This window comes from Chlamydotis macqueenii, chromosome 3, assembly GCF_036417535.1.
Source record: "Chlamydotis macqueenii isolate bChlMac1 chromosome 3, bChlMac1.mat, whole genome shotgun sequence".
NCBI lineage: Eukaryota > Metazoa > Chordata > Aves > Otidiformes > Otididae > Chlamydotis > Chlamydotis macqueenii.
The window spans coordinates 16642025-16654244 of NC_141558.1; the positions used below are offsets into that span (position 1 = coordinate 16642025).

A 12220-nucleotide genomic window follows, 5' to 3' on the forward strand; every position below is an offset into this window, starting at 1 on the left:
GGCCGCACCCAGAATGCTTCGCGGGCAGCCGTCGCGCTTCCGGGTGCGGGCCCAGGAGGGCGGCGGGCCCGGCACGGAGCGAGGGGCCGTGGGGCGGGCGGAGGGCGAAGTTTCCCCCGACCGGATGTGAACAAACGAAAGAAACGAGAGGGCGGACGGAGCAGGAGGGAGCCGCGCCCGAAACATGAGGCTCCGACTGTGGCTGGTCCCTGCCCTGGTGTTGCTGTGGGGGCCGGGCGGGCTGGAGGCGCTGGGGCGCCTGCCGAGCCAGCAGCGCTACGGTAAAGGGGCAGCGCGGGACCACGGCAGCCGAGGGAGGGGGCGTGAGGGAGAGACCCCTGCTGCGGGGCGGGGGGACAGCGGTGTGGGGTAGGGCCGGTGCTGTGGGGCAGAGGCAGGAGCTGGGGACCCGTGGCTGAGCACCCGAGGGCCGGCCCGTGGCGGTGGGCGAGGCCGCGGCCTGCCCCCGTGCCGCCTCCGGGGGGGTGGGTGTGCGCTGGGAAGCGCCCGGGGCGCAGGGGTCCCTGGAGGCCGTGTAGGCCCCATCCCCTCCCGGGGTGGCGGTGGTCCCCCTTCAGCTGAGAGCATCACTGATGGGCAGTGTTTAGGGGTCACAGCTCCCTGCAGGGGGGTGATCAGACCCCTCTATCATCACACTCGAGGTCTGCTAAAGTTTTCCGCACAGGAGGCTGCGTTATATTAAGGCAGGATAATCATATAAATGGCTTCCCTTCATAGTTCTGGTTGGAGAGTCACCGTTGCAGAGAGACCTTGAAGGTATTGGAGCTGAATGTGACTTCTAGAAAACTTAACATGGAGGAGAACCGTGGCTTTAGTTAACTTCTGTAAACTTAAACTTAGTTTTGCATCCAAACTTTTACTTCAGAATGAAGAAGTTGCAAGATTCTGTTTGATAAGCAAACACTTATCACTGAAGTGGCTCATGAGCTCTTGCAAGAAGCGGTGGTGGTGGTGTTTTAACCTGTCAGGTGTCCTGTCTGCAGTTGGTGTGGCCAGTGGTGACTGCTTCAAGTCCCCTTTCTTTGCCTTGATCTCTCAGCAGATTTCCCAACAGGCATCCAGGCTGTGCCTCTGGCCTCCTCTCCCACTCCTGAGGTGGACTTGAGGTTCTGTGCAGACCACAGCAGTTGGTGACTGCAGGAAGCGGGGAAGGATAGGGTTTAGTGGTGGATGCTCCAGGAAGTGTAACAGAAACAGAACAAACACAGCTTGTCCTTTCAACACCAGGCAGGTTGGGGAGCTTCTCAAATAGAGATTGCATGTTGGGCTGTCAGATTTTTATGCCTTCTGAAGGACCTATTAGCTATGAATTTATGTCATCTTTTTTGTATTCTTGGCCTTCGTACCACCATGCCTGTACCGTGAGCTCTTCAATTTTATGAAATACTGCACAGAGGGAAAATTCCTTTCTTCTGTTTCTAAACTTTGACTGTTTCTGTTGTCAGAAATGGTCGATATGGAAGAATTAGTGATTTTTTTCTTACCTTTCATGACTTACAGACCTATGTAATTTGCCTCCTTTGTAATCTCTCTTTTTTGACTGGGACTGTCTTAGTCTATATAATAGTTCTAGTATGGGGAAAAATAATTACTTTATTGGTCTTTGTTACTTTTGTCTATGTACTTTCTATTTGTATTGGATTTTTATTTTTATTTATTTGAGATGTATGACCAGGACTGCAAGGCAGTATTTTTGATACGAAGGTACCATGAATTTATAATGAAGAATGCTTTTGGTTTTGTTTTCTTTTTGACTAGTTTTTTTGTCTTTTTTTTTTGTGGGTGGTGTTGTTTAATAGTCACTCCAAGATCTCTTTTCTAGTTTGTTTGTTTGGGTTTTTTTTGTTTTTTTTTTTTTTTTTTTAATTTTTGGTAATAACTATACTGAAATACTTTGCTGCATAGATACAGTGATGATTTCTTTTCCTCATGTTATTTCACATATCCACACACTGCATTTCATAAAACATTTTGTTCTGTCGTTCAGTAAACTAAATATACAAAAGTATTTTGTGAGGGAGCTTGGAAAATCCAGGTGTGCTCCATTAATGGTGTTGCATTTATCTACACACTTCATTCTTTCAGAATGCTCATATATATGATGCACTACTTCCCTAGTATCTTATTTAGCCACAGGTCTAGTAATTCACACTTCGTTTATAACCCGTTTGTCAGGTAGGGACACTGAGCACATTTGTTGATTAGGCTCCTAGATGATATTGGTCCTGCACTTACCACCTTTCAGGCCACCTGCAGCAAGACCAGTGGCACTGTACTTGCATACCACAATTAGCATTTGACCAGTTTAATTTTTTCAGTGCTTTATGACTCTTGGATTAATACATTCATGTCCTGTTGTTATGTCATGTTACTGCTGATTTTCCTGGCTTGTTCTAAAGCCACTTTTCTTGAGTGTTGGGGCAAGTGTTTAGATTCATTCTATCAAGACAAGCTTTTGGGGATCTGTTTGGTCTCCTCTGCAGTGAATGCTAATGTCAATTGTTCTCTTTTTGGTATTGGCCTTTAGCATCCATTCTTGGGATCATCTTTGCAGCTTACTTGTTTTACAAACCCCCTTGATTATTTAGTTGGGTGGTTTCTTTTGATATTGTAAAAGGTATTTCAAGTATTAGCTTTATGCTTTTTACAAGCTGCTCTTCAAAGTATCTTTGCCTACTTTATGGTGGTTTTATCATCTTTTGCTGGAGTTCTGTTGTCCTCATCTTAAACGCAGCTTGGTTTTCTGAAATGTCATCTTTTCCTTCTAGTAAGTTCAGCTTGGCTATTTTGAGAGCTCTGTTTAACCACAGAGCTTGAATTTTGTGAACTGAAATCAAATTTCTGGCCAGCAGTATCTTTAGGGAAGTTTCAAGGATTACCGTTTTGTGATTTCTAATAAGAACTTTCTTGCTTGTTTCTCCAGAAGTTCAAGTTTTCAGAAAGGAAAAACATTATGATACAGTGAAAAATAGAACTTGACAAAGAGTAGAGTAAGTAGATAAAAAGACATGGGTCATTTCCCAGCATTTTTCAGCTGAAGTAATCTTAGGGTGTGGCGTTCCAGCAGTCTAAACTGATCTAAATTGGGACTGCCACAATCCTGCCTTCAGCTTTCTGATCCCTTCCCCATTCCTGTGAGCACATTCATGGAGCTAAGCTGCCTGGAAGGGAATAGCTTTTTGGTTTGTTTTTTTTTTTTTTTTGGTAACGAGTAGGGTGTCTGTGTTTGGGTCTTGTCTGTTTGTGGAGTCCGCTCCCTGGGCTGGCTCACAGTGTGACAGTCCAAGTACTTGCCCTGTGTGTTGGGGGATGGCAGTGGTTGTGCTTAAGGTGAGGGATGAAATGGTCCTCACTTTGTTGCCTTTAGATGATCTGGAAGCAGTGCTCCTTTTAGTAAAGTTAACAGCAGGGATTAATTTCTGGGAGAAGTGTGACTCTACTAGTCAATGTTACAGTTTTTGTTACAGTTTTTTCTCTGAAAAACTAATGTCAGCTTCTAAAATTTTTTTTTCTCAATTGTTTATCTCCGAGGATAACCTTTTACAACTATTAAATGTTAATGCTGTTTGTCTTGGAGCTCAGACATATCTGAGTGCTAATGAGGCTCCATGTACTTGAAAAGAACCGAAGTGCAGATACTCAGCTTCAGTTGCTGTTGCATGTATCACTGAGTATATCTAAAGAACTGCTGGAACTACAACACAGTGGTATTGGTAGTGTGCTGCCACTAAGTAGCATGTATCCAGGATTGCCCAGGATAGTCTGTGTGTAAATTGTGCCTTGGTCTACTGTTACCTGTTTGGAATGAGGTCTTTTTGTCACAAGCTAGCCAGGGAACTAAAAAAGATAACTGTTGGAAGTTTAGCTCGGTGTCAAGAGTGTGCAGTGAGATAATTAATGACAAAATCCTTAGGCAAGATTAAACTTTGTACTTCTGGAGTCAAGCATGTGTTGGAGACTAAGGCAAGACCTAGGTAAGGGCCAAATTACTAATTTTCTTACTGTAGTCTGACATTTTTCATACTGTTTCTTACCCCATTTTAATGTCCTTTGCAGCAAGATTACTGTTGTGGATTGAGTTGGTTTTGCAGTTTGACTCCACAAGCTGAAGGTTGGGTGTGTACCTCACCATGCACCACATGGAGAGGACAGCCTAATAGCACTATGTGATACCTGCCCAGGATGCTGTGGGATTATTTCAAAATCATTGCAGGAATTTGTAGATGCAGTGTTTCCATAGGTGGCATGACAGGCTAAGTAATTGTATGTACACTTTGGCTCCATATAAGCAGCAAATGCTTAGTGTAGATGTGGCCTCATTGAATGCAAATTATCAATGTGATTTTTGTATTGTGCATTGGCAGTCTGTTCTATGGAGGTACTTAATACCAAGATTTTAAAGTGCTTTTCTTGAGTTTGTTTTCTTCTGTTCTTGTGAATCCGTCAATGTTTCTGTTTCCACCTGGAAAAAAAAAAAAAGAAAAAAAAAAGATAAGTGTGATTCCTGAGAAAAGTACTCAAACTCTACAAAATGAAGAATGTAAACACTAGATTAAGGGTTATTATTAATAAATAGAATTTAACTACTGTAAAATTTTTGTAATGAGAGCATAATCAAGTGCTCAGTGTGAGTTTGGTTTTCAGTGGTGCCAATTTGGTCTGACCTCTAAGCAGCCAAAAAGTAAAATTGTTTGTATTCAAGATGTGAGGTGGTATTATTTCCTCCCCCACTGTAAAACCTGACAACTTCACTGCTGCTGTTCATTGCTGATAGCAGTAGTGACTCATCTTGGTTTCACATTTCTGCTACTCTGGAATTTTTCTGTGTGTTTGTGCAAAAGCCCCATCATGGCTTTCTGCTCTGCAGCTCGAAGGGCTGAGCAAGGAAGCACAGCCAGCCACTTTTCAGCACGAGGTTCTCCTGATTGCACTCTAATGTTACACCAGGATTTAATTATGTGTTGAGTCGTCAGTAGAGATTTATCTTCGAGACAGACATTTATATTTAACTTCTATTATAAACAGGTTGATTTTTTTTTTTTTTCCCCCCTCTAGCTTTTTTTATGAACTGCAGGAGTCCGCGTTTGCCTGTTTCCCAGACTGATCAAGGGAAGTCCTTTGCTGTGTGTAATAAAAGGTTAACCAAGATACAGGTTTCTTTAACAAAGAGCAGTACATCCTGCTGTCCTGTTCGACAGATTTCATATGCTACACTCCCAACTTGCTTGTTTTGGAGATCCTGCAACCATCTCAATGGTTCTGATGGTCTTCCTGATGTCTTTTGTTCTTGCTCATGTATGTAACCATACTGCTTACCAGCCTGCAGCTTGTGTGCTTTTTAGCCCGTATTTGTCACTTGTGCCGTGCATCTCTCCACAATATCCGTCTTTGTCTTTCTGTGCTGCTCTTAATATTCATTACTTGTACTTTTTATTTGTCTCCTTGACACCTGCATTTTAACCTGTACATGGATTAGGGGGTGGGGAGGAAAGGGGGCTGTTATGCAGGGAGGCACCTATAGCTGCCACCCACTTGATGCTGATCCATAATTACTGATGTGTTGAACAAGAACATAGTATCCCTTGCGTTCTCTGGTTTTCTTTCTCACCTTTTCAGATTGTTACTGAAAGTTCTGCCCCTCAGTACCTGTGTCATGCTTTGAATTTTGAAAGGTCATGTCTGAGTGAGTCCAAAGTCGTATGCACAAGCAGAAGAGATGCAGTCAGATGGGGAGAAGAAGCTGGTCTCGGAAGGGTAGCCCAGACAGTAATTGGTTTCTACCTGGAATCAACTGCACTCAAACTTATTTTGTGACACAGCAGGATTTTGTGATGTGGTATCTAAGCACAGCAGTGAGGCTGACAGTTTTTGGAGAGCCAGACAAATTATCTGTTTCCAGAGAATACTACATCCTGTGACTTGGCTGTTCTTGTCTGCAGGATATATGAAAGCATTTCATTTCAGGGTTTGGTTTTTTGAGCATCGAGTCATATGATGTTGTTCTGGTTTAAGATGAGACAGCTGTATTGCCCTTGCTTCACTTTGAATATGAGGATGTTAATTTAGAGGGCTTCCTTATTTTTTAATAATATCAATATTTGAGCAGGATATTGCATTCTCTCATTCTCTTTTTTGTTTTTTAAAGTACTTTCTACTTTCACTAATAGAACAGACTGAGTTATTAAATAACACAGATCCAACAGAGTAAATGTTTTTCCTTACTGGTCCCTATTTAAGTTGTATTTAGTGAAGGAGAAAACATACAAAGTCAAAAGTGTGCAAGGTAACATGTAGGAGCTATTGGGAGTATTCAGCTGTATTCAAACCCACCAGAAATAACAGTTTAATTATTTATATGGCTTCTGCTAAAGAAAATTTGCACCCTTAAGGAAATATTCCCACTGTCCAGAAACAGATGTCTATTTTACTGTAGGAAGCAGTATAAGGGTGCAGCTGTATGAACAAGTTTTTCCCGAGATGAGCTAAAGGGTGCTTTGTATGTTGATCAATTTTCACAGTAACTATCACTGAGCAGTTCTCAACATGTGGTAAGTACAGAGTAGTTTACCCTTTGTAACTGCAGGAAAGGTATACCATGGAGTAGCTGGTAGACAGTAAATCGGCAGCCTACCTTACCTCCCAGTGCGAGGCTGGTGTAACCGTACCCCGAGGCTTTGTCTGCGCTGCGCTGGTGACTAACTGAATTCAGGCACCCTGTTTTCTCACGTGGTTTAGCAAGTTTGGTGCAGTTTGGATCGAGTTAAAAACATGCCTTTTGAAACATTCAGCAATGCTGATGTGGCTGGCCATTCTTATTAACAGGTTTGTCTAGAAACGTGTTTAAAGAGAGTGTAAACCTTTATCCAGTTACAGTTTATAAGCAAGCTGACATTCGGTTCTTGCTTTGAACCTGTTTGTCACGCAACTTCTTTTGTTCATGTGTATTCAATGAGCAAAACAGCAGCCACTCTTTGGTGGAAACAAGTAAACACGATTTATCTAAACTGCTAAAAGCATGTGTTGTTTTGCATGGGATAAGTGTTTCAGTTCACTTTGTTTTCTGTCTTTGGCAATGACTCTGTACCAGATGTACTGGAGAAAGATGTAACAGCACGTGTAATGAGCTGTTACGGAACAACTTTCCCACAGATCTTCTCAACGTGTTCTCTTCAAAAAGCAGTGTCTCCTAAAAGCAGTGTAAACTGTTAAGGTATCCATAAACATTTAAGCATGACTGCATCACCTCCTGCCTGGTGAAGACTATTTGTGTGCCCTGTTGAGATACGAATATGTTGAGGTATGAATATATTGGTCTTCTCCATTAGTGCTCTCTGGAGTGGTGCCGCAGTCAAATGATACCACTATATTGCAGCCGGTAACCGGCTGTTACCACAAACACGAGGGCAGCTGTTTTATGTAGGCTGATGGAGACTTGCTTTAGCTCATATGGTTAAGGTTGAGAAAGACTCCAGTCTGTATTTCCTGGTCAGAATTCTGACTGAGGCTGTGAATTATATTTGAAGTGACTAAATTTGGTTACTTTAATTAAAATATTTTTATGTATGAAGAGGAGCATCATTTGAAGAATAATAAAAAAAAAACAACAACAATAAAGACTGTGTAGCTCTTCAACCATTCAGTCACTCCCCAGCTGAATCAGAAAAACTGTTATTAGTTAGCCGCTCACAAGCTTTTGTTAAGCATTTGATACGCATTGAAAATCAGCTCGAGTTCAGAAGTAGTCAGTGAGTTCAGCTCATATACTACTACTGAACTCAAGCTGATTTCCAATGGGTATCAAATGCGTTCAGCTCGAGTTCAGGTTGTAGTCAATGAGTGCTACACAAAATACAGGCTGGAGCTCTTTTTACAGACTTGAAGATGGCAGTGATGTAGCAGTCACACAGCAAACTCCTCCCCAGGTATGTTTGTTGTGCTTGTTCTAGGCTACTCTCTGTAGGCTTGTTATCCCATCTCAGTGCCTTTTGACAGGAGATTTACTTCTGCTTTTATTCCCTTTGGGATGGTTGGAGAAATAACTAATCATTCCTGGAAACCCCTCTGATGCTCTTGTGGTCATTTCAAAATCCTGAAAGTAATATTTTAGAATATTGTTGGATCTTGTCTTTGTATCTTCTGGGTTAACGCTTCATGCTTCTAGATAAGCTTATCCTTTCTATAAATAATGCAGTTCAAAAGAATGCTTATGAAATGGCTGACTTGCCACATTTACTTGTTGCTTTCCGGGCAGTAGACTGGGCATGAGATCATGGGAATTTACTGTTCTGCTTATGAAAGCTGAGCTGGTTGGAGAAGGATGCCATTGGTATTTGAATTGGTAGCTGAGCACTTGGAGAGACCTCCTGTTTGAAAAAATATGCGGTGGCCTCCAACTCAGTGAGCTAAGCTGTTGCCCAGCACATTCCTGAGCTCTTTGCTGCTGGAGTAGCCTGCTGCAATGTGTACTGGCCCATAGTTTACTTGTAAAACACAGGAAAGTATCTTCTAAGTTGCAAAGCCTAGTGGCAGTAGACTTTTAGCCTTCAGACGAGGTGGAAGAAAAGGAGGAACCAATCGGTGAGTTCAAAGCTGGAGGCAGAGGTAAAGTCTTCTACTGTTGCTTTCTTCTTCGCAAAGGGGTATCATCTTTGTCACCGATGTTCCTTCCTTGTTTGTCTTACAAACCTGAGATGCATATGTTTTTTGTGAGGTCCCCTTCCTGAGGGGAGAAAGTGCAATGAGGTGAAGGCTGGCAATCATAAATAAATATTTGGGATATCAGCGTGAAATTAAGGTGTCCTTCTCCAAAATGAGAGGAATGCAGAAATCTGGGAGGGGCTGAAAGGGAAGCAACCGCAGGAAAGTGGTTTGGGAAAACCTGAGTCAGCTTGGTGCTGTTGAAGCCCATGGGAAATGGCTGTTGGACCACAGTGAAGAGAATGAGGAAGGAATGCCAGAAAGATTATTAAACTTGAATAAAAAGCATTCAAGCATATGCTTTCTGTGGCTCCCATCCATGGACTGCTGTATAGTTGGACTCTGTACAGTTCTGTATTTTGTTTAAAATAATGACGCTTCATCTTTTTCAATAAGCCATGACCATGGATTCATTTTTCACAGTATGAAAAATTTACAGAAAAAATATTGTTTGACTGTATTACCACTATATTTTTCTCCACATCTGTCTGACACCTGAATTAGTTCACAGATTTATATCTAGCAGCAGCATGCCTTAAGTCTTTACATATGTCGCAAGTAAAATTAAAAGCAAACAAATTTAGGAAGGGTAAGAGGAAATATGAACAAGTGCATTCATGCTTCAGGGTTACAGGAACTAGGAGTGTCCTGCGTTTCAGCTGTTACTTTTAACAGAATCCTCTTACTCATCTTGATCAGGTCTGTAGGTCTTGTTCTTACTGCCCTTCCTGTGTCTCTGCGAGGCATTTCCAGAAGGGTGTTCATGTGTGTTGAGGTGGAGCAGGACTTTGAAAGTTCTCCTTGCCTATCAAATAATAAAAAAAAAAATCCCTAATTTTTCTAGCAGACCTCTCAGTTCTTTTGCCATGAAACTAAGACATTTTGTCTGGCCATAGTGGCTGCATCTTGCTCTTTGGCGTGACCTTCCCCTGGTTCTGGGCTGTACTTTGCAGGCCAAGGTGGAAAGGGGCAGAAGGAGCAGTGTTTTGCAGCTGTTGTGCCTGTTGGGCAGACCTTGTGCTTGGCAGGTCCCCGTGTCAGTAAGTCCCCGAGCAGCACAGCAGTGGTACCACACCTTTCTTGCCTCATGGCCCACATACCACACGCTTGCTCTGGATTACAAACCAACGTTTGGTATTCCATGTATCAACATTCAGTTTAATTGAGGGGTCTCCCCTTGCTGAGCATGTTAAAAGAATCTAAGGTTTAATGAAAAGAATTTAGGACTAGAGAGTTTAATGAGTTGTTTTTTCAGAATTGATTTTCCCTGCCTGTCCCTGCCCTCCTCCCAGGTGGTTCTGGATGAGGGCAGGTGCCAGACCATAAGCAATGAATTATAATGGGCTTTTTAAAGAAAAGGAATGTTTTGGAACTTTTTAGGTATTTTCTCACTGCATGGCTCTAGTGAATCAGCCCTGCAGTGTGTGGCAAGCTAACAGTGAAGGTGCTGCCTGGCACACAGCAGCTGGGCACATAAGGGAAAAAAAAAAACCCAACACAAAGGAAGGTGGTGGAAACTTGCCTTTGCATATAACCCCAAACGTATGATAATCGATTGCAGGTGCTCTCAACCTGTGGGTTGTAAACAGAAATCAGGAAACTGTAACTGCACTGCCCTTCCTGTGTTTCTCAACGACGGGAGGGGCTGCCAGGGAGGGAGAAGCCTGGGAGTCGCTGCTTGGTGGCTTCAGCTGCAGGAGAAGGCAACCGTGTCACCTATCCATCACTTTGGTAGTAGGTCTGGTGCAGGGCCAAGAAGGCCATGAGGGTAATCTTTGTTTCTGCAGCTCCCTCATTTCCAGTGTACGCAAGCACATGTGTGCACATACACTGGTGGTTAATTCTTCCCACCCACTCCCTTGCAAAAGAAAAAGTGAGATGCTTGCCTTGGCCCAAATAGTGTGCTTGTTCTTAAAGGCTTTCTTGGGCTTTAGAGGCATGTAATTGATGATAAATAATGGTACTGAGTGTCAGGCTTAAAAAAAAAAAATTCATAAGCAATGCCGATCTAGATTTCAAGTTGGCAGTCTTGGCTTGTTGGGTAAGAGCCAGTAAAACTCAGCTTCCTAGTGATGCTGCTCATTTAAAGGTCCAATAAAACATGTAAGGTTACTGTTCTGGGTGGTGTAAGCTAGTGATCAGGGGCTCTGAAGAAGCAGAAGGCCATCTTCGTTAATAAAACCCACTTTGGTAGCTGTTGTGTCTGGTTTAGAAGCACAACTGGAAATTGAGCGGGGAAAAAAGGAGATTTTAGAAAAAAAAAAAACAAACCAAAAACAAAGAAACTGGATGAGCACTTCTGCCTCTTGTAAAATACAGCTGACTTATTTGGTGCAGTGAGAAGAGCGTACACCTCCGTCAGAGAAGGAAGATGTGGGAATAAAGGTGATGTGGGAATAAAGGCCTCTGTTTAAGGATGTAAATAGCAAATTAATTGATCAGTCTGGTGGAAGTGAAGGTGGTTGTCAAGATGTCGTGGTGGGTGCTCCTGGCGAAGGGATGCCTTATGAAGCAGCATGAGGCTTTATCAGCAAGAGTCAAACACCGTTGGCAGCCGGCATTGTGCACTTGTTAATGGTAGAAGCATCAGCAGAATATTGACCTGAATTTGTAATTTGTGTGCTGCTTCCCACAGGGGTTTGGGCGCTTGGTATCCCTCCTCTGAACAAGTTTTCATGTTCTGAGTAGGGAAATCAAAGGAGTTTTGTATGGTATTGGGAAACCAGGGTACCTAGAACTGCCTCATATGAGGTGCCTTGTTAGTTATTTCTGATTATGCTACATGCACATTTGGTTTTGCCTGCTGTTGGATAGAAAGGTCATAAATGCAGTCCTGATCTGCAGTGAATTTGGTAGAAGTTTCCTACGTTAAATTATTTTCTTCTTCAGACTCAGATGGGGACCAGCAAGTGAAGAGGAGAGTGATTCAGTCCAGAGAAGTGGGGATGTTCTCCCCCGTTTAGTTTCCAGGGGGCAGCCAGGTAGGGCACTAGCTCTGCACAGCTGTGACAGTAAAAATGATGAGTTGGTTGCTCAAAATATTACTGTAAGAAGGAAACAAAATTCTTTGTTTTCCTCTCTTGGATGATGTCTTGCCTCGCACTATGATTTCTACTTGCCTACACAAAATGCACCTTTACAGAAATGTACAATAGTTATCCTAAAATTAGAGCAAACTGTGGTCTTGCTGTTGAAATAGGAGGCTCTGTTTGGCTGTTCTATGTGTGCATTTGTGAAAGAGAGTCTCTTGAAACTAAAACTTTCCTTGTTGTTTTTTCCAGACACAGTGGAGTCCATGCTTTCAAACTACGACATCCTTTCTCAGTCTAGCATCCAGCAACACTCACTGAAGAAGAGGGACCTCCAGCCTGAGACACATGTAGAGAGACTCTTAAGTTTTTCAGCCCTGCAAAGGTAATTAAACCATCAGCAATGAAATAGCATAATGTTTTCCTTCAGTTTCTGTGATGAATAATATGCAGTTCCAAGCCTAGAAATAGTT

At 42.7% G+C, this 12220-nt stretch overlaps 1 protein-coding gene across 3 annotated transcripts in view; it reads left to right on the forward strand.

Annotated features, from left to right (window-relative positions):
• Positions 1 to 3: 3 nt before the first annotated feature.
• Positions 4 to 12220, forward strand: part of ADAM17 (ADAM metallopeptidase domain 17) — a 39014-nt gene continuing 26797 nt past the window's right edge. For all 3 annotated transcript variants that reach the window (XR_015257964.1, XM_086743256.1, XM_086743257.1), the window contains exons 1-2: positions 4 to 281; positions 12000 to 12132. Coding sequence is in view for 2 of the 3 variants with exons in the window: in XM_086743256.1 (XP_086599382.1) it covers positions 185 to 281; positions 12000 to 12132 (230 nt within the window). In the remaining variant the exon portion in view is untranslated. The remainder of the gene's footprint in view (positions 282 to 11999; positions 12133 to 12220) is intronic.